Raw genomic sequence first — 26,741 nt, 5'->3', positions numbered from 1 at the left:
GATAAGCATCCCTTATCCAGTGAGTGAAGGTGGGTGCAAATAACTGACTATTAGATAAAATGTGATTATGAGGGACACCAAAAAGAGAGGTCTTGAGGGGCACATCTGAAGTCTTTGGAAGAGATTCAAATCTAGATTTCCAAGATGACTTCAGTGCCAAATAAGACCTGTACATGTGAAAGAGAGTAGCAGGGGCCTGCTTGCTCTTATCACGCTTAGGACTGATGTTTGGGAAAACTTTAACCAGTTTAACCTTAGAAAAGTGGAGGTGGTGACTTACTTTGAACTGTATTGAGCCATGCCTTGCACATATAGATGGAGAATGTATTCAGTACGGTATAGTTTCACATATTGCTTCAGAAAGTTCAAATCCTTAAATCTGATCCCATAGGAATTTCACAGTAGCTAATGTCGTGCAATCCAGAGACAGTATAGAATAATACATCTGGGAAATGACAGCCCTTTTTAAACTTCTTTAGGAGCTCGCAGATCAACCCAGATATATGAAAGACCTTGAAAACTGTGGCTTCCCTATTCTGTACTTTCAGTACCTTCTTTTTTTTCCTCTTTTCCCTTTGGCTATCTCTTCCACATCTCTGGTTTCCATTTTCTACTCCTTTCTTCCTGTCCTTATATTATTGTAGGATTTATACAGTTTGCTTAGGTACCAAGTCTGTTATGCCATGATTATTGTTCACATTTGTTTATTATTGTTTTTGGTACCATGTAATATTGTTTTCTTTTCCTGAAAAACCAATAAACAAATTGAACATAAAAGGGAGGAAGAAAGAAAAAATAAATGTATTAAGTGAATGACAACAAGCAAACTGCAGCCTAGGAGTGGCAGCCAGATGTGCCTGTATTCCCCCTCAGCTGGAACTGGAAGTTTTGACATTGAGTACATTGTAGCTTTAATACAAACTTCCAAATCAAAAAACAAATTTTGGGCGTTTATAATGCTTATATTATATTTGTGCTAAAATGATTCACATCTTGAGTTTTTCAGAGCCATTAACTTGGCTTAAAAATTTGCATCCACAGTAATAGAACAAATGATATTTCTGGAGTTTGCAAGTCATCACAAACAGTTTCTCGGTCTTCATGGGATGAGGTGGCATATTCAGTGGGCGTCCCCTGCTCTTGGAAAATCCCATTTCAGTGGTTAGCTCTGGAAATCTCCTATTATTTAAAGATTACGAGCACAGTTTTACACAATTCATCAAGCAATTGAAGTTTCCTTGAAAAGGGGGTGGCTCCTAGGAGGCTGATGGGTAGGTATTCTGATTTTTGTAAAACATGATCTCTTAAGCGAGTGGCACTGTGGTGCAGTGCAGAGACCCTTGGTTCAATTCTGGATCTGAGGTGCTCTCTGTGTGGAAAAGATATACTGGCAGGTTAATGGGCGCTGGAGCATGTAAGTCTGTGCCCTGTGATGCACGGGTGTCCCGTCCAGGGTGTGTCCTGTTTTGCGCCCAATGCTTGTCATATCTTAATGATGTAATTGAACACACCATCTGAACCAGTTGTTTCAGGATATGAGAAATCTGTAATCTGAAGGCCACCTATAAAACATCCTGGACTGGGACTCTGAGTTAATTGTGAAAAGGACAGTGGACAGTGTCGGAAGCTGATGTATTTCAAGCATTTTAATTTAAGAAGTTACATGCTAAAGTGGTGGTTGCAGAGGCCATAATATAATAAAATATGATAATATTATTATGAAACAATATTAAAAGAATAAACTAAATCTTTTCAGATTTTGTACTGGTTTATTCTAAAAAACCCATTATTATTATTTTGTCACTCGTCCAGAGTAAATTATTCATATGATTACAATTTACATTGTTTTCCACTAGATATTTCAAAGATATTTTTACAATACCTTTTAACACATGAATATAAACCTGCCATCCATTTCCCCAAAAGGAAAGAATAGAATTGAAGTGGATTCTTGTTTTTTGCAAAAATATTAGCAATTAAATACTAACAGGAATAAACAATGAAGCACAAACTAGAACATGATTCAGAAAAAGTTTACTAGTATAGCACAGCAAAGGCGTTCAGGTGCTGTTACCAATGTGAAATAAAGTACCCTTCCTGTCCTACACTGACAGCCTAAAGGTTAACAGTGAAACACAAACTGAAGGACACACGTGGAGGCTACTTGGCAGTGCATTAACAAATCTGAGAGCAGGAGACAAAAGATTGTGGGAGAGTGGAACCAACAACTCATTCCAAAGCACTCTGATCCACCACTGAAATGCACTTCCATGTGGGTGAGCAGTCACTCTGGGCCTGCCACCCCACTGCACTGCAGATCAAACAGGAGGCACTGTTTAACCAGTCGAGTTAAGGGAACGTTATGGGGGATAGATTGTACAAGCCCAGTGAACAGTGGAAAGGATGCCCTGTGGAGGGTGAGGAACATGGGGGTGTTCAAAGACATCGAGGTTCCAGTCAAGGGAGCAGGTAGCCTGGCCCGGTCCATTGTTAAAGAGAACTATTACCTCAGAGATCTGTGGAGAGAAGCAGAAAATCTGTCTGAGCTCCATGCAGATCTCTATAGACCAGCAAAATCCTCCTAAGTAATAGCTATATCTATGATGTCCCTCTTGGATCCATGGTAGTGATGCAGCATCCAACTCAGATGGTGCCCAGCCCGGACGCCATCCAGATATGTGAGGAGGAGAGTAGGATAGTTTGGGCAGAACAGATGTATCTATCTGATGGGCCAACACAGAGACACATGATGGCATGTGCAGCAGCAGGCTATGATGTAAGGTGTGAGTAGGCTAGGCTGAAGTAATAGGTCTTCAGTCTGGATTTGAATACTGAGATTGACTCGGCATCCTGAACATGGGGTGGGAGACTGTTCCATAAGCTAGGGGCCCTGGAACTAAAGGCTTTACCGCCAACTGTGTTTTATTAATGCGTGGAATATGAAGAAGACCTGCGTTCTGTGATCTAAGTGGGCGACTTGGATTGTATATATTATTAAATTCCATTAGATAGACAGGTGCCTGACCTCTGAGAGCATCATACAGTAAGTAAGTAGAAGGATTTTGAAGTCCACCCTGTACCTGACAGGAAGCCAATGAAGAGAGCTAAGTATGGGGGTTATATGGTCGTACTTTCTGCTCCTAGTAACAATTCTAGCTGCTGCATTCTGAATTCGCATTTCTGAGATGTGTTCGTATACTGTATACTATTTTAGTTTTTTTGTGATTATCAGTATTTATTTGTCAAAAGACAATAAAGTTGTTAAAAATCGTAAAAGCCTAAAGCATCAGATGGAAAGAATACCTTTTAGTTACAAATTGTAATTGTGAGTGCACAGGACCTACTCTTGCAATGCATAGTGCCAGGGAATTCACAAGACGGTATGCTACAGTGCTACACACAAAGAAGAACAGAAGTGTTTTTTTTTTAATAAAAAATGAGTATTGATGAACATGGCATTTGCCAAGAACCCAGTAATATGTTTATTGTTAATTACCTAAAAATACCAAGTCGACTGCTGCACATTTCCCAACAGCTTGCACTTGGGTATCAAGCATTTTCTAGCAATCTAAAAGCATCAGATCTGCTCCCTTTTTTAAATTTTAACAAACACATTCATATGTTTCGCATCTGATGCAACACTCTGTTCAGTCTCACCCTCTACCTCTTTATTTGTGACCAGATGTGCACAGTCTTTGAAAATAGCTTGTTAATAATATTGGACTATGTAAATACTCAGAGATAATTTAGGAAGGCTACAGAAAGCAATTGAAAAACTTCCCTGAAATGAGCTCAGATTAGCAAATGATGGTGCAATTTCTGTTCCCTCCAACACATCTTGCATATTTACAAAAGAAGCTGTAGTATTTGAAAAATGGGATCTTAAACTCTGTGCTTCATCTCAATTCAACATTTTGCTTGATATAAAAGTATTCCTATGTGGTTACAATCTTTGACAGTCTGTCCCAAAACCATGTCAATTCCTCTTGCTAGCAAGCTCTTTAAGAGAGCTTTAAATGGGTTTTAACAGGTGGCTTTGCTGTTTTTCCCTTCCTGATTTCCAGGATGGTGTTTATATGTTACAGTAAGAATGAGAAACTGGCATTATTTAAACAGGGATTTCAATGTACTGAAATATTTCTTGAAATCCCTGATTGATTTTTAAGGGTTTTGTAAAGTTTGTGTTTTTGCTGTTACAAATACTGTATATGATGCATATCAATAAACCCATGTGTGTATACTGAAACATAATTCAAATCACATAAAACTGATATAATATTTTTTCATGAGTGTTTTCTCAATTGATAATTTCTTAATGAGTGGTTATTGAAGAGTTGTGAAACATTTCATAATATAGTTACATTTATAGCAATTAGTAAGCTATATTAATAGTGATAGGAATTTAATAGTGACTTATACAAATATAATTCATATCTATTAACAACTATTTATGTAAATTTAATATGATATTTGTTGTAATTTGTACTGTAATTATTTTGTGTGTGCTCTGTGGATGATATGAGCATCAAGATGTACTGTAACTTTGTTGTCTGATAACTATTCTCTGATGATCTGTCATGGATCAAATACATCAGGCTTGAAAAATTTACTCTTTTCAGTGTGTTCACTGTTGCTTTCCATGACTACAAGAATCGTGTTTTGCTCTTAGATGCTTGATAGTTGATGTAGATGTGACTTTATTATGAAGTGTTGCTGAGTTTTACGTGCATTTTCATCCCCATAAAATCTCACGTACCCGAAACTAAGTTGGTTCCTCATTCAGTTTTCGTAACTTAAGACAAGGTTGATGTAATTCGTGTAATTGTAGAGAAGATTGTGGAGGGATTTTGTCATAATATGATTGCCATGGATCCTGTGCATATGGGCATTTTTGTGTTTTTCTTTGGACAAGCGCAGGGTATGTAAAAAAGGCATTTTACTGGGCTTCTAAATTTAAGGAGGGTAAAAGAGAGTCGATACTTTTAAATAGAAAAGCACAGGAAATGTTTATTCCTAGAACAAGGAGAGATTTCAGTGGAAAGCTTGGCATGAGTTAGGTCCGCATAACGGTTTGCGCATAGAATCTTTTCAACAGTCATTAGGAGATGAACTGGGATTATTTTGGCTCTCATCTTCATCACCAGTCAGGATTTCCCTCCTTTCCCCTTTTCCTCCAGATAATTAGGTTTTACTTTCTCATTTGCATTTGCTGATACTTTAGACAAAAAAAAACATTATTCTCAAGCTTACGATACTCTCAACACATCACAACATTAATGTTGTTTTTTTAACTCTTTATCCATTAGCGTCTGCGCAAGGAAACACATATTTCTTTTACCGAAAGAAGAGCGAGAGGGTGACAATGAACTGCCATCAGACACATGATGGAGGCAGCACAGTGTGGTACATGGATTTCGATTTCAACAACAGCGTGGATGTTGTGGTGAACTGCGCAAATGAAAACAAACGAGGTAACGTCATCTGTGCAGATGAAATGGAAAAAATGCCGATCAAAAAAGAGAAATGTAAAAAGATAGAAGAGGCCCTTAAGTGTGGAAGACATTCCTTGGAAGTGTTGAATCTCAAGACGCTAAACGGAATGATTGCTTGTGGTAACAGTTCATACCACCACAAAGTGGGGACTTCCATTGATTTTCGTGATGACGCCAACTATTTCTTCTTGGCACTGGCTGAAACACAAGGTGAGGCCACAGTTCTTTTTACTTTAAGATTTTACCTTTAAATTAGCTAGCTGTTTTCAGTTCAGTCAATTAACCCTAACCTGTGATACTGAAGGACTGGATTTTCCGATTTGTATTACATAGCTGTACCCAGAGCACTGTTGACCTGTAGCCTACGAACATTGCTAACATCTAGCCAGTTTTGATAAAAACATGTCTTTTTGTAGCATTTGTTAAAAATAAAATGTAGACAGCTGACAGGGGATAAAATGGCTGATTAACAAGCTATGTATCATCTGATAAAAACAAATAAGGAGTAGATTATTATAAATTGCCTAATAACGTTTAAGTCACAGAAAGGGCAGTAGGTTTGCTCCTAACCATAGGATGAGGTAATTTGTCAGTTTAGGCAGCAGGAGGAAGTGGGTAGTAAGCTGCGGTTTTTGTAACAAATGTTTGTTAAAAGTCCTGTCAGAGCACTCGTGCGCTGCTGCAGCTGTGCCTTGACTTCAGTACTGAAATAAAGGCCTGATGATCTCTTCACCTCTGTAGCCTGGACTCTCTCTTTTTACTAGTCTCCAGAAGAGGTTTGGCCTCATCTGTCCACCTTCAGATATGTTATAATTCATATATTGCACAAAGAGCTTCATAGCTGTGATCACCTAGAAACCATAAAGCCAGAGAGCACCAGTACATACCCCACACCAGCTAGCAGTGGGGAGGAGATTAACAAGCCAAATCATCAATGGGGATTATTAGGAGGCCATGATCGGTAAACACTAATGGGAAATTTGGCCGGGACACTGGGCCCCTGGGATTTTTGCATGACCACAGACAGTCAGGACCTCAGTTTTATATCTCATCCAAAGGATGGCGCCTTTTTACAGTATAGTGTACCCATTGCTATACTGGGCCATTAGGACCTACACAGACCACAGGGTGAGCGCCTCCCACTGGCTCTACTAATACCTTTTCCAGCAAAAATCTTGACTCTTCCACGAGGTCTCCTCTCCAGATACTGGCCAGGCTCGCGCCTGCTGAGCTATAGTCTGCTGCCAATTGGGAGTTGCAGGGTGACATGTCTGCTGGCTTAAATACAATACTTCTTTCAAAGCCTATTAAAATGTTCACCATTAAACATAATGCTTTGAAATGATGTGTTTGGTACATGCAGACAAAGGGAAAATAGAGAAAATGAGAACATTGTTATAATTTGCTTGTTTGATTCTTAATCATCATAATGTAATTCTGTCAGAGCTTAACTATTTTTAATGTTATTGTCTTCATGTCTATTTTCAGGCTCAGAAGTTGTGACCAAACCTGAAACAAGTTCTGAGTCATCTGTGCATGTAGCCATAGGAAATATAATTTCTCTTCCATGTAGATTTGATATATCACCGAGGAATCAGCCCTATATTGTGTACTGGCTATGGTTGAGTATGGAGCGCAGTATTTGTATCCATTCCTATGGCTATTTGTGTGGGGACTTCCACAACGACTCTCACTGTCGTGTTGACAGGGATATCTTGGAAAGGGTGCATTACCGATCTACGCCATTCCCCGAAACCCACTCCCACACCCTTAACATCACCAATGCCAGAGCTCCTGACAGTGGACGCTACCTGTGTGTGGTCAATGTGCTTGAATCCGAAGCAAAAGTGAAGTGGGCTGTGATACAGAATGTCTCAGTTCTTGTGGAAGATGTAAAAATAGCTCTGCCACCTACAGAATCCCCTAATCAATACTTCAAAATACACCACCATGGTAAGTGACTGCAATACTAATCTCTCAATATTGTTGGGCTGTGTATATCTCTTCTCTAAGTTCACCACACCTTTTTGGGAAAATATTATATTAAATGTAATTTCTATGGTCTGTTAATGGAGTAATCTAAGATAAGTACCTTGCTCAGGTGTCTCACTCAGCAACCAAACCCACCTTCTCCTTGTGAAGGGCCAGAAGCTCTGAGTACTCCTCTACAGTCCTTCACATCTGTTTAGTGACCTACGAGGTCTAGAATAGGAGAACATTTAACAACGTCACTGCTATTTTCCTACTGGGAAAACAAAAAGAAAACATATATGCTTATCATGATGGTTAAGAATTTCTGAACTTGGCCAATAAAATATTTCAATTGGCTGCAGCAGTACTGTATGTACAGAAATAAACAGTGCTATAAATCTATTTATTTTTTTCCATAACCTACTGATTGTAAAAAAAAATGTTCCATTAAATCTGATATGTCTTCTTGGCCAGAACAAAACTTTCTTGTTTATTCGTAACAGGGATCTAGAATTAGGGACACTCAGCACGAAGCTCTTCTCCTCTGTTGTTCTAATCTCATGTAGTTATTACGTCGTATGTATTGATCCTGCTATCTTGTGGTGAAATAATTAAGGAGCTGATTCTTGCAAACATCTACAATGGGGCAGGTTAGAAAAGTACTCTCACCATAGATATTTGGAAATTTGTTCAGGCCCTATACTAATATGTGTATTAATATATTAATTCAGGTGGGTAGCTGCGTCAGCATGCGTAGGCTGCAAAGGAACAAGTAATAGGTTTATTCCATGCTGAAAAAAAGAAGAAAGAGAACACAACGTTTCGGCCGTGGAGCCTTCTTCAGGTGTGAGAGAGACAGGGCAGTAGGCAAAGGTAAAGTAGCGGGAGAACAAAGGTTGGGAGGGAGGAGGAGTGAGAGGCGGGAGTAGGGGACAGAAAGAGAGGCCAATCAAGAGGTGTGAAGTCAGAATGGGTGCAGAGAGGTGTGAAATGAAACTTCCAATGAATGGAGAAAATTTAAAAGAACAGTAGCCTGTCGTTAAGAGAAGGGAGAATGTGTGATCCTAGCTGCAGAATAATTTTAGTTTCGGTGGTCTTTCTGATGTATGAGTTTGGAAAACCGTCTTTGAGAACACAGACGGAGAGATTAGAGTGGTCGTGGCCGTCAGAGGTGAAATGAGAAACAATGGGCTTGGAGAGATCTTTAATCTTCACAGCCCTGACGTGTTCTCTGAAGCGGTCTCCGAGTCTCCTTCCTGTAATAATTAATATATTAATTATTAATGTACCGTACTAAAATGAGTGTTTCACAACAGTTGCAGTGACAACTGCAACAAGAGCTTCAGATTCACTTGACTCTGTGGAGAGAAACATCAATTATTAATATAGTATTAATATTAATTTAGCCTTAATATAGCAATGTATGTTTATGTTCGCATCTTGGTTAAAAGTGATTAAAATGGAAGTATCAGCTTTTAAGTGGCCTGCTAGGTGACTGGGCAAAAAGACGAGGCAAAAAAATTGGTGTGTTAAAGAATGCAAACCAGATTTCTCCTACATTTTAAGGGTAAGGTGGTCAAAATGCACATTTAATACATTTTGGATCATAGAGGAAAGACTGCTGAGAAAATGTGACATTTGAATGCATCCCAGACTAAACTAGTATCTCAGCATAATGTGCCTTTGCGTAGGTGTAACCAACCAAGTGTTGTTTTATAAGGTTATGTTTTATTTTATTTCAGACCGTATTATCCTGCTGTACACTGTGGGCCCTTTGGTGCTTGTGGCTTTCCTGGTTACAATAGTCTTGGTCATAAGGAAGAAGTCAGACACCAGCAAGGGTACATATGGTACTTCTCATTCTATGCTATAGAATAAGCATAAAGAGAAAGAATGTGCTTGAGACAATGTTAACACATGATGTCTCCTAACTCTTGAATTCTTACTTTTACAGAGCCGACATTTATAAGGACACAGAGGTAATATACAGTATCACTAACTCTTCATCTATTTTGCAAATATTCTATTATTTTTTATTATTGAAATTCACAAGGACATAATTATGAGGCCTTATTTATTTACAGACACCTGGAGAAAGATGACACTCAAGACTTTGAATGTGAGTACACTCTATCCTACAAAAATCCATTTTTGGTTCATTTTCCAGAAACGTGGAGACAGACGTTACTGTTTTTTATTTTTGTAGAGACCCGAAGTAGATGGGCAGAAGTATCCTTCTTAAGATTCCAAAAACGCTAAAGAGAAACAGAAACAGTTTTAATGTGAAATGTAGATGCTAGTGACCTGGAGTAAACAGGTTTGTTTCTGGGATGGTGGGGTGGGTTCATTTGAAATGACAGGACTATGTGAACTGTTACTATCTATGGCAGTGTGCTGGCTCTATGGCTAAGGATCCACGCCTGTGGCTGGAAGGTTGCTTGTTTGTATCCAGCGGCCGGCAGAGGAATCCTACTCTGTTGGGGCCCCAGAGCAAGGCTCTTAACCCCAACTGCTCCAGAAGTGCTTTATAAATAGCTGACCCTGCGCTCTGACCCCAAGCTTCTCTCCCTGTCTGTGTGTCTCATGGAGAGCAAGTTGGGGTATGTGAAAAGACAAATTCCTAATGCAAGAAATTGTAAATGGCCAATAAAGTGATCTTATCTATATTTTATTTTTTTCTTCCCCATCTGTGAGCAGGTTCCCCCTATGCTGTAGGCAGAAGAGATGCCCTGCCTGCAGCAGGAGAGTACTGTGAGGTGGATCTGACAGCTGAAAATGTCAGGCCTTCAGACAGGATGGATGAGGAACAGCCTGCTGAGTTTGCAGCAGAGGCCTATTCTATCGTCAGGCTCAACACTGAATATGAGGCCTCTGCTCCTCAGGGACCAGTCTGAAGTCTGGCCAAAAACAATCCAAACATTATTCAAATTATATTAACCCTTTTGCATTTGGAACATGCATGGAACCAGTTTCCTTCTACCAGGAGGAAAGAATAATAAACATTTAATTTTGTCATGTGGCAGTAACCTTTGGCTAAGTTCTTCAAAGCTTCACGATTGGAACAATGAAAGTTTAAGCAACATGAATGTGCTGGTTGTATGTCGCGGGGAATAGTGAATCATATGTTTGTTTGGTTTTCCATGCTTTACGATGTATTGTTAACAGTCTGAAACCACCTCCTCTTTCATTGTGACGATATTGTTTTTCTCCCTGGATTTTGCCTTGAGTAGAAGAGATGCATGAATCTGACCTAAGCAGCAGCAGAATAACCATCACGTAAATGGTAATATTATACTGTATGAAATAAAAAATAAGGTGACCAAATAATACAGTTTTATTATGTGCTAGATGGACACAAGAAAAATAGCAGAAAATAAAATACTTTGTTTGGACAACAAGATTCTTCTTTTATAACAAGATTGTGCTTCAGACCTTGTCACAAAATACTGATTGCAGTATATAATACATTAAGTACAATACTGTGTGTAAACTTTAAATAAAAAAAGGATGTTTCTAACAAAATAAAAGTTTTTCAATAAGTTATAAAACATCTTGTATAGAGGCAAAACCAGATATGTTGTGAAAATTCAAGTGAGGAAGCCAAATGTCTAATTTGTCTGAAACCCTTTATAAGTTATTTTTAAATGACATCTACATCCATTTTCTTTCCATATGATGGTATTACAGTTGATGAAAAGTGCTTCTGAAATAACACTGAATTTATACTGGATGAACCTCAGGCTCACCTCAATTGATAGATTTAGGGTATTTTTTGATACCCCCTCTGTACAGCAAACAACATACAAGGTCAACCAACATATTGCTCATGCTCACCATTCAAATCTTTTTCCTCTGGTGCAAAATTTTGCATCACTCTTTTTGAACCCGAAACAAACCACAGCTAACAGTCCAACAGGTTTAAAGGGAAAAGGAGCAGTCATTGCAGAACTATTGCTGATACACCTGATCCATTAACATCATGCAGTTACTTTCAGAACATGGGAATCACATTCTGCACAGGAAAAAGTCCTGGAGGCGTATCAGAGATCGGAAAGGTGTGTTATCTACAAGTCTTACTCCCCAGTGTCACCCCAGGCTGCCCTGTCAGGATGGCCTGGCCCTCCTCTTCACCTGCGCAATCTGCTTCTGCAGCTGCTCCTTCTCCAGCCTGAGCTTCGCCTCCAGCACCAGACGCAGGGACCCCAGGCTCTCGTGGATGGCCGCAAAACCTTTCGACAGAAGAACAGCGTCCCCCCACAACGACACACTTGCCAAAATATTTCCCACTACCCCTACCCCACCACGGAGCGAAACTGGCTTTTACTAAACAAATGGGTTTGTGTTAGTGAAATTCACACAAGCTCCTAAAACATGCATCAGATAAGTGTAACTGTAAGGTAATACCCATGTGACATCAATTAGTACACAACTAATGCTTTAATAATATATCATTGGAATACTGCACAGCACTGGTGACTGTAGCAGACTGAAGTGCTGGCTCTTTTTTAACTTGATCTCCTCTCATTATACGGCTTAAGACTCCAATAAACAAATAAGTTTTATTTATTAGAAGGTAATTTTCTTTTTGTACTTTCCTTGCCTGATTTCAATTCCTACTGTTTCTACACCTACAGTACTATATTTGCTTTCCAAGCTTATTTGTTAAAAAGTGATACAAAAAGGTTCTCTTTGGGATAATGGCTGGTTAAGAGCAGATTTAAGAATCGTAAATGCATATTCTAAACGAATTCACAATGAAAACAAAGCAGCAGCTACGATTCTGTGTGGAAGGGCTTTTCAGAATCGTAGATAATATGGAACTACTGTAGCTCTCCCACACACGGGCTTCTTCAAAGAAACAGCTGGATGAAACCCTGGGAGGGAGCAATTAGCTGCTAGCAAACAAACAATTAAGATGGGCAGAATGTCCTCCTCTGGCTTACAGCCATGCTTCTGGTTGCTAAATCTGACAGGGCAGGGGAAGTTAGATTACCTCCTGATGCAGAAATGGGTAAACTCCGTGAGGGAAGCTGATGACTAGTTAGGTTTCTAAGGAAGTTTCCACAATCCCTGTGTCGCTAAGAAGATTGCGTTCTCTGCTTACCAGTGTTGGTTTCTGCTCTCATATTCTCCACCTCCTCCCACAGCTGCTTCTCGATTTTTGTTATTCGGGCGTTTAACTTCTCCTCTGCGTGCTTCACCCTCTGCAACCCCATGTTCATTTTTTGTGTCTCCTCAATCTTATCGAGCTTGGCAGAGAGCTGGCTGTACTTCTCTTCCACAATTCTGTCATTGCTGTCCTGCAACGGGAGAGCAAAGAGGTTTTATTACAGGCAACACACACACAGGATATTCCTAAGAACTGAGCTCTGCGGTCTTTCGTCTATAACAAATTTAACAATTGAGAAAAGTCAACAGGCAATTCTAATATCTTTTACACTCTAAGACGCTATATTGAAGATACTTGAGTGTCTAAATCCTCCTTGATTTTTATTGGGATTTAAGCGGGTAAGCTTTTAAATGAGGGGTTATGTTTTTCATTATTTTATTTTCTCTATATAATTTTCTAAAATCCAACTGCATTCTTTCTCAACCAACAATAGAAAGCAAATCTTCCAAAGCTAAATAAACAAATATAGTATATATAGTGTATTTGTCTGTGTTCATTTTCAGGAACCAGAATCCTGGCTCCTGAATCTGGAAATATGAACAAATCACTGAACACTAGGATGGACTGGAATTATGCTGAATGCACAATTCCTCTTTGCTCTGTGCCTCTGTGATAAGCCTTGGCTTACCTAGAATACGTACTGTTGGTTCTAATAGTGGAAGGATATGCCAAATCAGACCTGTCCTAACTGAGAAGGCTAATTATATTCTTACAATAGTGGTCTTTATGAGCCCAGAGAGTTCCTCAATCTTGTGAATGACCTCCTTTGCTGTATTCTCCTGTTCCTTCTCCAGCCAGGTTCGAATGGACATCATTTGTCCTTTCAGTTCATCAGAGACTATTTTTAACCTACAAGAAACAAGATAGGAGAATAAAATGCTGTAAGCTACTGCCTATAAAAACATTGATTTTTTAGAGAAAATTAGCCAAGCCAAAGGAAATAGAATTCATACACTTCCTGAAACCAATAAAATGAAGTTTCACTTCATGTTGTTTATTTATAGTCCATGTTCTGCATTTTCTTCTCCTATTCAGCCCTCATTGACTATCCTCTGCAATGCTTTCCCTCCTGCCTTGACTTCTGCTTTTCCTATGTACTGTACATCAGGAGCTACTTACTTTGTGTCCAGCAGGTGGAGTTGGTGACCAGTATCTCCCTGTGAAGCTTTTATCTTGGCCTCCTGGAGAGCAGCTGACTGTTCAATCTTACTGTACACAACAGAGATCTGTGTAACAGGGTATTAAACAACAGTGAGAAAGCTAAAGCTAAGCTAAGCCCAAACAAAGCAACTGCCCAATTCCTAAACTGATATATGAAACATTGTGGAAAGAATAAGTTAAAATTTCCCATTGTATAACAAATTCATCCATTTTAGGGGTTGTGCATACAGTATACAAGTTTATACAACACATCTGTTGCCTTTATTTGAGTATATCTGTATGGGCAGATGTGGAAACAATATGAAAATATATTGTTCTGCTTAATCAGTTCAAAATGCTGTAATTTTTAAAACCCTAAGTGGACCTATCTACCACACCACAGGAATACTATTTCCTTCTATATAAAGTACAAATATATTTCTAAATGAATGATAAAATGTACAAAAATATGGGAGTTTTGTGACATTTCAATTCCCATTTCTTTATGATTATGTTATTTTTTGCAACAGTCACCCAGAATTCATTCTCTGCAATCATGACAAGGCTCATGGAAAGGTGGCTATAACAACTATTGCAAGATGGCAGCACTAAAAGAAAATAAGATGTTTCATATTTCATGTCACTTTTTTTATTTTCAAAGTCAGTGATGATCATCAGATCGTAAGTGATGCCTATAGTAACATTACAGAATGCATTCCCATGATGAGCATGATAAAATGCACACAAGAAACCTAAAGTAAAGCAGAAATAAGACCTGGGAAACTTCTAGAGATTAACACTAGATGGAGCCCTTGTCTTAACAACCTTACTCTACCTACCAGAGTGTCACTCTGGCACTGCAGTTGGATGTAAAAAAATCTTTACACTTATATAGCAGCTTCTGGACACTCCATTCAAAGCACTTCACAGGTAATGGGGATCCCCTCCACCACCACCAACGTGCAGCCCCACCTGGATGATGCGACGGCAGCCATAGTGCACCAGTACACTCAGCTATTAGTGGGGAGGAGAACACAGAGATGAAGCCAATTCATAGATGGGGATTATTAGGAGGCCATGATTGGTAAAAGCCAGGTGGAATACTTGTCCAAGACACAGGGGGCAACATCCCTACTCTCTTCAAGAAACACCCTGGGATTTTTAATAACCACAGAGAGCCAGGACCTCGGTTTTACATCTCAATCAAAGGCGGAGACTTTTTTTACAGTATAGTGTCCCCATTATTGTGGGACATTAGGAACCACACAGACTGCAGGGCGAGTGCCCTCTACTGGCCCCACTAACACCTCTTCCAGCAGCAACCACACCCAGAACCACACCTGCTGCGCTTCAGTGGGCTGCCACATTCTAATTTCAGGGTGATATAGCCCTTGGCCAGCAGCCATATCACCCTGCAACTCACAACTGGCAACCCACTGAAGCTCAGCAGGTGTGAGCCTGGTCAGTACCCGGATAGGAGACCTCCTGGGAAAAACTTAGGTTGCTGCTGGAAGAGGTATTAGAGAGGCCAGCAGGGGGCGCTCACCCTGTGGTCCACGTGGGTCCTAATGCCCCAGTATAGTGATGGGGACACTATACTGTAAACAGGTGCCGTCCTTCGGATGAGACGTAAAACTGAGGTCCTGACCCTCTGTGGTCATTAAAAAAATCCCGGGGCCCACATTGGTGGTGGTGGAGGGGAGACCCCATTACCTGTAAAGCGCTTTGAGTGGAGTGTCCAGAAAAGCGCTATATAAGTGTAAGCAATTATTATTATTATTATAGCAGCTAGCTAATGTAATGTTTTGACTTTTGCTGTGATGCACTTCACCTGCTGTTATGTTTTTCATCCCCCCTTATCCAGAAAACACAATATGATTTTTATTTGTAGTGGTTCACATTCTTCAATTTAGAATAGAGGTCTTCATTTTAAATTCCAGCTTTCTCAAGCTTTTCTTGAGTATTTTGCAAGGTGAGCTGTGCATCCATGAAAATGGTGAAGATGCAGCAGAGAGCTTTGAAAATAATCTATTTCTAGATCATTTACTATTGTTATCTAACCATCTGTACCGCTATATACGTTTCACTCAAAATTGATTTGGTTTAGCTATAATTGGATATTTTTATACTCCACTTCCTTTTTGCACTGCCATCGTGGTTTTATGTAAAGTCACTGTTCCCAAGTCTTGTACTTTTGTTACACATTTTTGCACATTCAGCAATGGTAATATTAAAATAAATGTAGGCTGGGGGACATTCCCGCACGCTCTTTCTCTTTCACTTGACATACCTGAACATCTACATCCTTTATCTGGGATTCCAAGGCAGCTTTTGATAATTGCTGGTCTTTGCTAAGGCTCTGGATCTGCACGTTTGCAGATCTGATGTCGGCTGACAGTCGGGCGATGCTAGCATCACACCTGTTAAGTGGTTACAGATGAGCTTTTCAGCATTGGTTTCACCAAAACTTTACAAAAGCAGATAGAAATGGCTCTATGTCTTGCAAATGGAAAGACAACGACAGTATAGCTTTCTGTTGTTCGTGCTCTCCTTATGCTTCTCCAAATGTTTTTTTTATTATGGCAATGTTTATGTAAATGTCCCCAAACAGGTTCCTTGTTTAACACATAATCATAAATGTTGCTTAATGTCATGCGAGTGAACTGGGAAACTTCCACTTTCAAGACTGGCAGCTGCTTCACAGTCGCCCTGTAATACAATGTCAGCGTTGTCTAGAGCTGGTTATTCAGAAGCACCAGGTTGGCAAAAACTGTGGTGCATATGATCTAAGCTTTTTGTGAAAAAAGGAAGAGTGTGTGTGTCACTAGGAGAACACTCAAACACACCCTCTGGTGAGTGCCAGAGTTTATCTGTTTATCTCCTGTGTGCCGGAGGATGAGTGCTTTTAGAAGCTGCTGATGTACGCCGTGCCATTGTTAAAGACGTCAGGCAGGTCACACCCAGATTAACCAGTTATGCCACACCCGTTCTTCCTTGCCCATTGACTGCACAGCTCAGCTATCTTGCAGGTCCACATACCAGCGCTTGATTAGCAAAAGAAACACAACACCTTGCACGCAACAGGCCATTTGAATAAAGCTGCTAGTTCTTCTGTTTCTGAATGCGTTTCTATGCACGTATATCTTTATCAGACATGATTTGCTTGTTATTAAAAAGAAAGCATGGTGACCTACAGTATACAGGACATCCCCACTGATGTTCCAATGATGATATATGAATGTTAAATTGTAGTTGCTGTACACCCACCCATTTTTAGGTTTACATTTTTAGGTCCCTTTTAGAACGAGGTTACTACTGTATGCAAGCACAGCTTTTTTCTTCACAGACATAGCACCTTGTGCCTTGCAATTTAAGAAAATAAAATTGAGGAAAACCTTGAAGGCATGCTGGTAGGTTAATTGGGTCCTGGCAATATTGGCCCTGGAGTGAGTGTGTTTGTGTCTGTTGTTTGCCCTACATTGGATTGAAGTGATGTCCAGGGTATACCCCGCCTTGCGCCTGTTGCTTGCTGGGGTAGGCTCCAACCCTGCTACAACCCTGAATGAAGTGGTTAGAAAAGAAGTGGATAGATATATATTGCATATATTACTTGTGAAATGTGTTAAATGCACCCGAAATGTTGGTATCTTATGGTCTTTACATACTGTACCAGATCTCTGAAACTACAGTATATGAGTTTTTGCAAAATCTGATCAGGCCCTTATTGCCATCTCGCAGATGGAACAAATACCATCTGTAGTAAAGCTGTCCCTGTTCTGTCAGTCGACAGAGCGAGCAGACTCACCTGGCAATCCTGCCTCGCAGGTCACCCAGGGTAGAGACCTGGTGCAGCTCCAGGCTCCTGACTGCAGTGTTGGCACCATAGGCAACTCCGTCCCGGGTTCGGATCTGTTCCCGCAGAATCTAACCTCACAAGCAGAACAGAGTGGCTTACTCTGTGTGTGATGGCAGGAGAACAACTGCTCCGATTTGCGCTAGCTGTGTACAGTGGTACCAGCTTCCCGCAATAGAAACATCAGTCCTCTGCTGGTGTGCCTTTAAAACAAGGCAGTGCCTTTTAAGTTCTAGAGTTACAATAGTGACAATCACAAAAAAAGTTGGCTATATTCAGAGCCGTGATTCAGATCAGCTTAGGAAGAGAGTAAAATTCTCTTAAATGGATGAGAATAAAATGCAAATACGGTAACAAAAATCACAGTGAGCTGCTGTACAAGTGGGGAGGATGGGGGAAATTGCATCTTCGTTGTGAGACAGATTTGGGAGAAGCTCAGCAGCATGGGAGCAGCAAGAAGATCCTATAGCACCCTTCTGGAGGACGCAGCACAACCTCACCTCGATGTTTGTATTTATCCGTCGGACGATGGCCGTGATGTTGAAGATGTGCTCCTCCAGGAGCCGCCTGGCCGCCTGGTCCCCCCAGTCTCTGCTCAGCGCCCCCTGCAGGCCGGCGACGATCTCCTCCTGGAGGTGGAAGGCCTGCTCCACCAGGGCAGCGGTGGCCTTCTCTCGGGGGCTGGACCTGCTGTCCGACTGGCCGGCGCTGCTCCGGGCGGCAGCTGGGAGCAGCGCCTCGTGGGGCAAGGAGTGAGAAGACCTGCCTGAGCTCCGGGGCCTGCAGGGACAGGAGAGAAGAAATCACCTGGATTTCGGTCTAACCTGCCTGTAATGAACGCACTCGGGCAAAGTGGGGGAAAGAAGTGTGCCCTCCTATATATATTTCAGATCAAAAGCACTATATAAATGCTCTAATTTAATAATGGGTCAAAAAACCTCTCACCAAGGATAATAACCAAAACATCCTTATTATGAGCTCTAGGGTTCATTTGCTAAGTGTCACCCTGCGCATATCCTCAGGATACAATAACAACCTTTCCAGCACACTGAAACATGTTTTACCTACAATGTAAAAACCTTATATTGATTTTTTCATTTTTCTATTGAGTATCAACATTAAACATAAAACAAGCAAAGGTTTAATATTCTTCCCCCCAAAAAGTTGCTCTAAAATCTCACATACAGACTAGAATAATTTTTAAAAGAATATGACGATCCTTTGTATTTCTATATAGTGCCTTTCGCCCCAAAGGATCCCAGAACACTTGCGACTTAAACACATTTTGAGAAATCACTTTCTTCCTCCAAGCACCTTCTTAGGTGTGGTTGCTTTCCCCTTACCTTTCTAAAGGCGCCAGTGATGGGAAGTTGAGGGTATGTCTTGGCATGTCGTTCTTCAGAGCTCATGTCCAGAGAGAAGTTACATCAAATTAGCACAGCGGTTGTACAGTACAGTGCAACAAGCTCTGAGAACAAACCCACCCCAGCACAGGAGATGAATCACAATCACCTCTGAGTTTCGATGGGCCTCATATTAACTGTGCGCGTTGTGTTGGCATGTCTCACTGTCTACAGTACAAAACACGAATATGGTTGGAGCCCCTGCTGCAAAAACAACAGCTCGGTCATTGATCAATAGCAGTCAACGGATGATGTTAAAACGGAACACCGATTTCGTTTTTTGCAAAATTTAGAGTCCGATACACTTGGAAAAGACAATCTTGCAATCCTATTGGGTTTGAGTCAGGGTTTTAGTGTAAAAGGAAACTGTCTTTTTCATCTGGTATATTTGTTCAGAGAAAGTACCACGCTTGGTCAAAAAACACTGCTTACGTTAATTTATCAAGCATCACAGTCTGCTACAGAAATTGTTGACATGACATGTTGACATTAGATGTTACATTTGTTAAGTGGGTGTCTAGCTATGCGCAGTGAAGAAAAAATAAACACATCATGAAGGTATTCCATATATCAGGCAAGACCAATAATAACAGTGGGAACTAAAACCAGTTCAGAATGCAAACTGGATACGAGGCAAATATATTTCATTCAATTCCATTTGTGGGTTCACATGTGAAAATGACACGAACCAGACATGACCGGACCAAACACAATTCACCCTTAAATAACACACCAAAGCAGCGCAAAGACTGACTCGGTATTTCTACTAACAATGAGGACGCGTACAGTATTACCCGAGCTTTTAATGGACGCCGTTTTCATTTCGGTGAGAGTACAGCATGCAAGTAGCCGCAACCAAAACTGAAATTATGGGGATATAAAGATAAAAACGCGATACAAGACACTTAATACTTACATTCGCCACTCGATTAAGAAAAATTGGACATGACTAGTTAACACACATACATATATATACATCGGCATGCAAGTACAATATAGCTAGGAATTAGCATTCAGTAGATGTTCCATTACATCAAAAATGTTCTCCATACCCGATGTGCAATAGAGCCCTGTTACATTAAGCTCTCCAGTTCAGAATTTCTTTTCAAAACCAAACAGGTGTTTTTTTTTTTCAGATCAATATTTGCGATTTATGCAATATCCTGTGAGTTTATAATGCTGACAGGTTTACAGTCGTGGTGCTTTACTTCCACTAGTGACGCTGTTGCCCTGGTAACCATAGCACCAAGGGGCGTGCCTTGCTTTGCTCTGAAAAGTAAAATAAAAGACAATAATAACAACAATACAGCAACTAACACATCCCCTGAAGTTAATTGAATAAGAGAAATACAATTATTTGGATGTATATTTATACAAAATACCTTATGGGTTTTCATGTAAGCTGGTAATTTTAACATAATTGACACTTTTCTAGGTATTGTCACGGATGGTTTTAGAAGCCTAAGGGTTTAAAAAAACTACATTTCCCAGAAACTCAAGCGCTGCTGCTGGCGCTTTCCTCCCGGCAAGAATGATGTCATCCGGTAGGATTTCCCTCAGGAGTGACGCGATGAGATGGCTATCCCATTGGCTGCAGAAAACACGAATTCTCCATTTATGGATTGTTTGCCTGGTTTGTACCATTAGCTGCATGAACACTGAGTGTAACTGTACTGATCAAAAGCAAGAAGTCAGGCTAGTAGATGAATCACGTTTAAGACACAGAGACGATCTCCGGTTCTCAGCCATAACCATGGACATGGATAAAGTTTGGTACTGATGAGATCATCCCCGTTGGAGAACTGGAATTTAATGTGCACCTGATTGTTTTTTTTTTTTGTTTACGTTCTTGAATACAAGTTGTACGGATATCTCGTTAAAATATAAAAGATTTTGAGACAAATCCTTCGCTAAAAAGGGGGAATAATACTTAAGGAAAAAATAAAAGCCAAAGAATGGTAAGTAAAACCGTTTCGTACTTTAAAGACAAAACCCTGTTTTTAGTTTCACATATGGTTGCAACGTTGAGATGCCCGTTCTTATGGGTTTCACCATGAAGGTTTTGAAAAATAATTAAATCCACATTTACTCATTTAAACTAGGCTTATTATCTATACAGGTTATGCTATTCTTTATCCGCGGTTTGGAGTACAGGAGTTAGCCTGCTTTTGTACAGTGTACGAGTTAAGGAACTAACTGCTGAGATGTAAATTATTCACCTCGCTGCAAGAAGACTAGAGCATGGTAATATTATGAATTAGTTCTTACGTTCAGCGCGTTACTGACGCTCTAAAAAATGTTTTGTAACTTATGTATCGTGAAATTAAATAAAATGGTAGAAATCTTTTAGCGTATTCTAAACTGGACGAGAAAGTAGACGTGCCAGCGCTCATATATATATACACGATCAACAAAGTCTCACACTTTCCTTGAATATACCCTTTTTTAGTTACAGTTACTGTGTTTTTCCTCTTTGGTCATTATCTTCTCCAGTAATTGAAACAGATGGAAATTCGCGGTTCAAGTTCAATGTTACGGCGCGTTGTTAGGTGTTTGCTGCAGACGATGATGGAGAAAGAGTCGCCGCACAGATTCCCGTAATGAAGTTAACCCCGGCTTCGTTTTTTCGTGCCCTGCTGCCACATCGGTACCTCCAGGCATTATCCCCAAAACCAAGCAGTTCAGACATACTGTATCCAGCATTAACCGTTTTACAGCGGGCCGAGAATGAAACACCACGTTCCGCTTGAGTTCGGGGACTCTTTCTCTTTCTTCATTTACAAACCCAAGAGCGCAGTAAGACTGTAGCCTTATTCTAAACCAGTGCGTCCAAGGTTTCAACGGGTGTGGAAAGATCGCTAATCCTCAATTTGGTCTGCCGCTGTAGTCTTGTGGAGAGGGGCTTTATAAAGATACTGTACCTGTAGCTGGACTATTGAAGGAGGTCTTCTCAGCGGTGCTCTGCAGGATCCGCGAGCGACGCGCGTCCGACCTGTGTTGAACTTATTCGCGGACAGGTTTTGTTTATTTTTTTCTCGGGACACACCAATGTACAGTAGGATAAAAAAACATCTTCTTCACACCTGTTTGGTTGATAGCGACGTCGGTGGTGGGACTTTAATTACAACAACTGGATTCCTACCACAAACGTATTTTTTTAACGGAAAGGAACAAGGAAATTAATTAATTTGATCCAGCATGTGTGATTACTATTTTATACAACCTATTATTCGGACAGAAAGTATGCAAATTAAGGTATTTTATCCACGAGTATTTAAAGACACTTTGTGAAACATTTCACTTTAAGGCGGAATTCTTCAGTTGTTTTATAAACACAATTACTTCAGATTACCTCTGACGTCCTTCTGTAAAGCACAATAAATACTCTGGGGGCGTGAGACAGGAGCAATTAAATTGAATCCCGTCTCGATTGTGGACTTTTGAGAACTGTAGCACAGTCGCAGATTAAAGCTGTGATAAATGGCACACTTTGACCAGAGGCTAACGTGAGTTAAAGGTGTCGCTACAGAAACTAAAAAAAAAAACATGGTCCCAAACCACCACCGACTAGGGTGATTAGATCTTGTCCATCTTTGTACAATTTTGCTTTTCGTCTCATGTCTCCACCTGTAAAACGCATCTTTCTAAGATGTGTCCTATTGTAATGTTGAACACATGTGTGAACAGCAACTTACAATTTTAATTTCACAGTATGGCACTCCAGACGACAAAGCACTCCTGCGTTTGCAGTTAAAGGTCTTCAGCTGTGAACAGAATTGAAGAAACGTTCCTGCTGTGTTAAAGTAACCAGAATTTGCACAAGGGGGGGGAAAAAGCGTGTTCTGAATGTTGAGGTATTCCATGGGTCCCCATCTCCTAATATCTCTCTGCTCACTAATCGTCACATTAAAAGAAGTTTGAGCTGAAACGTGTTGGTGGCAAAGATTTTAGCTAGCTTTAACTCTTGAATTGGTCTGAGAAAAGAATACATGACGAACGAGAGAAGTATTGAATTCAGTCAAGAGACAATGACCACAGATGAGCTGAAACCTGTAGAGCTTCATGGTTGTCTTAAGCATTAGCCAATCAGGAATATTTACAGCTTTCTCAGCCTGACCAGGTGGGCTAGCTGGTCCCAGTGTAGCTGAAAACCTGCTGTACCTTATTCTAGCAATTGGCAGTTTCTCTTCCCATGCATGTCTAAAGAACACGGGTATCCAAGAGATCTGTAAAACAACAGAACTTCAGATCATACTGGCAACTGCCGATCTAAAGTGATTACTGGTGTAATTGCTCAGAAGTTAAAAAGTGTATCCTCTGTAATGTTCAAAATATCGGTTAGACTAACAATAGCTGGACATTCGCCAGATAAAAACGTGTTCAAAATGGGTTTAGTTATTAAATCCTTTAGTCTGGGCTTGGGACAAAATGCTAGAAAGCTCAAAGATGAAAGGATGGTATTTGAATCGATCTGGCTTATCTGGTTTTTAGTGTCTTAATGGGTCTTGGTGACGGCAGCAATTGACAACACGATTTTCCAGTTTAGTCCTCATTCCCAGGAGATTCCTGTCTGGCCAAGAGACAAGGCTGCTATTTTGCTGGAAGGTGTAGGGATTTGTGAGGAAATGTAGCTGTAGATAGCATCCCTGTGTGCAGAAATTAAGGTCTTGGAATGCGGCCAGGCAGTGGGGTACACAGTCTGGTGAACTGGTCTCTTTCCTCATTCCAGGAAAGAGCTGCATTTTCCATCACAGAGTAAACTGATCCCAGGTCGAGCAGAGCCACCGGCTGGAAACCAACCACTATTCAGTTTCACTGCGATGCTAGCAGGCACATTATTCTCCACCTCACTTACTGGCTCTGCAAGCACATCAGACATGACCGTTAGTTCACTCAAAGGTGAAGTGGTCAGAAATTCTGGGGAAACTATCGAGAAAACATTGTGTGCTGCCTTTTGTAGGCTCAGCTGAGTCTCTCCTTTGTGATAGTTATTGTAACAGTCAGACGGTAGAGAAGTGATCTGGTTGGCAAATGTTCAGATTCTTTCCCGGTATGTTGCCTCCTCTCTCTCCCCAAGGTTGTTTTTTGAAGGAGAGGTTTTTGTCCATGAAATATGTGCAGCTGACATGCACGAGAACTACAAAAAGAGCAATCTGTATTTTTCGGGGATAACGTAGCCCTTCAGTAATTTAATCTGTCCTTTGCAATTAGAACTGCAGGCAGGACTGCAGTGGAGTTTTATCAGACTCTTCGCTGCTCTGAAGGTACTAGGGTGAGCTTGTTACTGTAGTTGTGTGTCACAAGCCAAAAGGAACACAAAAACCGGGATCTGAAATCACGACTCTGACATGGAAATTGGTTCTGGAAAAGGAGTCAAATCTGTGTCTTCAGTGGCAGATGCTGGAGAATAGCAGAAATGTTGTGTTTAGGAAGGTCGTTCCTCAAATCTGTGCAAATGAAGACTAAATTAAAATGTGCAGGAGGTCAGCGTGGGGAACAGAGCAGTTTTTGTGCTTAAAGGCTTATCTGTCTCAAGTACTCAGCAAGGGCGTTTAAGTGACTTAATTTATATACTTAATAACTGTAATAGTCTATGCAATTGAACTGTTGTGTCTAAGCTAGTTTGTGGGAAAAAGTATTTTTGTTGTTAATTGATAACATTCTGAGCTTGGCTTCCCAGAGCCAGAATCGTTCACCTCCCCACCGGTCAGAACCTCAGAAATACTGTCCGTACAGCAAACTGTATTCTGAAATTCCCAGGAGGGGCTGAGCAATGTGATCAGTAGTGAGGAGTCGTTTTGGAGGCCGGTAGCAGCAGTACCTGATACAGGTTTGCCTTCCTCGTGATTTCACAGTGCAGGGAAACAGGTCGGGGGTGGAGCTGTGCACATGGCTGTGTGTGCCTGCCTCACCTGACTGACAGGGGATCTGCCGGCTCTGTCAGATTACAGCAGCAGCTGGTGAAAGTCACCTGATGAAGGTGTCTGCCAAGATTTTGGGTGAAAGGTAAACCCTATTGTCATGCTTTTCACTGGACTTGTTTCTGTCCTGTTAATGAGCCTTATACACGGCTCCGGTCCTGGAGAGATTTATGGGCCACCCTGATATCAACAAGTTCTCAACACTTGAAGTAAATCTGTTTTGACTGCTGAAGCAGGTGATTTTCTCAGTTTAGATATCATATAAAAATGAAAACTCCAACACCCTGTAGCTCTCAGTGACTGTAGCTGGCTCTTTTTGACACAGTTAAATCAATTTATCAAATTAATTGGTCTAAATCCACAAGTTTTCCAAGTCTTTACATATTGCTGATTTCATGATGACCTATAAGAATATGTGGACAGTGGCTCTCTGGGATTTCACAAATGAATTAAGGTATTGCTAGTTAATCTTTTTATAGCCTAAGATTGGGAAAAAATTGTCGCAGCAAAAAAAAAAAAAGGATAAAGCATCAATACAAGCTTGGAAAATTAAAAATATCAAATCTGGGAACACATATCAGAACAACACAGAGCTCGTGCTCCCATTCAGGACAAGCAAACAAGCAAAGGCCTTGTTTTAAAGTGATTGACAGCCGGATCGCCCGCTTCCTGGTTTACTGCTTAATAACCTCAAGCACTAAGGCAGGATAAATGGCGTGGTAAACTGGCCGTCATCCTCACTCATTCCCCGCTGATAAAAGGCGTTTTACACGGCTACTATTCTGTGCGAATGGACTGAGGCGCCTTTGAACACTGAACATAAAAATCGTCTTACTGGGAGGCTGCTGTGAAAAATATATGGGCATCTGCATGTGCTGATTGAAATCTTTATAGGCTGCTGCTGGAGAGGGGAGTGCCGAGAATGGATTTTATAACTTTACTGTTCCCGTCACTGTGGCTGCAGAGCTGCCAGAATCGCGCCGGCCATGTCTTTTACTCTGTACGACTGCACTTGTGTTACCGGTGTGGGTTAGGCTGTCTCGGGCACTTTGTCTTGGTGCTGTCCCCATGCACCTGACCGCTCCAAGCACTGGGTGACAGGGTGTACTGTAACCAGGCACAAAAAACTACATCTCACATGACATTGAGACACAGCTCTTCACAAAGATCTATTCCTGCAAATGAAAATAAGTAATCAGACAAGCCGCATTTCTCTCTGAAGGGGCGGGAAAGCTTAATGGAATCATTGAGCTCCACTTCAGATGTCAGTTTGATTGGACCTCCAGAATGATGCTGCGTTGGTCGTGAAATCTCCGTAAAAGTCCCTTTCCTTACAGACTAGCAGTTAATGCAGCGGCTATACACAGTATATGGACTGCAGTATAAGCAAGGTCCCATCTTTTGGCCATTTGCAGAATCTGTTCTCTGCACGTCTCCCAGGCAGTCTGAGAGGGTGTTTTAAGGCGATAAAAGAGAAGGCAATGGAAGCAGTCAGGCAAGCCAGCTCAAGACTGCTGAGTAGCGTTTCACTCTGCTATAAATGGCTTGCATTAAAAATTCATGCTAAGTAACTAAACAAAGTCATCCACTGTAAATTAGATGTACACTTTATATTAGGGCCATTAAACCTCACCAGTTTTAATTAGTTCCATTCGGAGTTAAAATGAAGAGTCGCAGCAGATGTAGCAGCAGTGGAGGCTGAAGGCTCTCGTACATGAATATAAACGTGTTTTTATATGGGGGGTGCAGAGGTCTTGAGGAGTCAGAGGAACAAGTAAAGGTTTATTCCAT

At 40.8% G+C, this 26,741-nt stretch overlaps 3 protein-coding genes across 7 annotated transcripts in view; 2 read left to right on the top strand and 1 right to left on the bottom strand.

Moving 5' to 3' along the window:
• The first annotated feature begins 4,799 nt into the window (after positions 1 to 4,799).
• Positions 4,800 to 10,861, top strand: LOC148659051 (uncharacterized). Its single transcript, XM_088640988.1, has 7 exons — positions 4,800 to 4,918; positions 5,307 to 5,702; positions 6,981 to 7,445; positions 9,206 to 9,304; positions 9,418 to 9,442; positions 9,548 to 9,582; positions 10,161 to 10,861. The coding sequence occupies exons 1-7, from the start codon at positions 4,858 to 4,860 to the stop codon at positions 10,355 to 10,357; spliced, it is 1,278 nt and encodes a 425-aa protein (XP_088497114.1). The 5' UTR covers positions 4,800 to 4,857; the 3' UTR covers positions 10,358 to 10,861.
• Positions 10,775 to 20,585, bottom strand: LOC148659050 (protein FAM81A-like). Of its 4 annotated transcripts, none has more exons than XM_088640989.1 (10): positions 19,946 to 20,585; positions 18,970 to 19,030; positions 18,127 to 18,406; positions 17,579 to 17,697; positions 16,064 to 16,193; positions 14,746 to 14,787; positions 13,753 to 13,859; positions 13,347 to 13,482; positions 12,568 to 12,763; positions 10,775 to 11,692 (listed from the first exon to the last, which is right to left on the bottom strand). In XM_088640989.1, exons 2-10 carry the CDS (start codon positions 19,014 to 19,016, stop codon positions 11,568 to 11,570), a joined length of 1,182 nt encoding a protein of 393 aa, XP_088497115.1. In that variant the 5' UTR covers positions 19,017 to 19,030; positions 19,946 to 20,585; the 3' UTR covers positions 10,775 to 11,567. The 4 variants fall into 4 exon arrangements, with proteins under 4 accessions (XP_088497115.1, XP_088497116.1, XP_088497117.1 ...); XM_088640990.1 differs by having other exon boundaries at positions 20,082 to 20,585; XM_088640991.1 differs by having other exon boundaries at positions 18,970 to 19,022; positions 20,082 to 20,585.
• Positions 20,586 to 20,681: 96 nt separating this feature from the next.
• Positions 20,682 to 26,741, top strand: part of myo1ea (myosin IEa) — a 69,316-nt gene continuing 63,256 nt past the window's right edge. For both annotated transcript variants that reach the window (XM_088640987.1, XM_088640986.1), the window contains exon 1: positions 20,682 to 20,987. In XM_088640987.1, coding sequence (XP_088497113.1) covers positions 20,985 to 20,987 — 3 coding nt within the window. In that variant the 5' untranslated portion in view covers positions 20,682 to 20,984. The remainder of the gene's footprint in view (positions 20,988 to 26,741) is intronic.

This window comes from Lepisosteus platostomus, chromosome 7, assembly GCF_059453375.1.
Source record: "Lepisosteus platostomus isolate fLepPlt1 chromosome 7, fLepPlt1.hap1, whole genome shotgun sequence".
Lineage (NCBI taxonomy): Eukaryota > Metazoa > Chordata > Actinopteri > Semionotiformes > Lepisosteidae > Lepisosteus > Lepisosteus platostomus.
This window is presented reverse-complemented; position numbering and strand designations above follow the sequence as displayed.

What these genes read in the sequence shown, in the direction of transcription:
- LOC148659051 (XM_088640988.1), top strand. Translation starts at nt 4,858, where the DNA reads ATGATTGCCATGGATCCTGTGCATATGGGCATTTTTGTGTTTTTCTTT. An exon ending in TTTCTTTGGACAAGCGCAGG is followed by an intron (nt 4,919 to 5,306) that starts GTATGTAAAAAA and finishes TTTATCCATTAG; the next exon opens with CGTCTGCGCAAGGAAACACA. An exon ending in ACATTTATAAGGACACAGAG is followed by an intron (nt 9,443 to 9,547) that starts GTAATATACAGT and finishes ATTTATTTACAG; the next exon opens with ACACCTGGAGAAAGATGACA.
- LOC148659050 (XM_088640989.1), bottom strand. Translation starts at nt 19,016, where the DNA reads ATGCCAAGACATACCCTCAACTTCCCATCACTGGCGCCTTTAGAAAG. An exon ending in CTGCGAGGCAGGATTGCCAG is followed by an intron (nt 16,194 to 17,578) that starts GTGAGTCTGCTC and finishes ACCACTTAACAG; the next exon opens with GTGTGATGCTAGCATCGCCC. An exon ending in GGCTCATAAAGACCACTATT is followed by an intron (nt 12,764 to 13,346) that starts GTAAGAATATAA and finishes CTCCCGTTGCAG; the next exon opens with GACAGCAATGACAGAATTGT.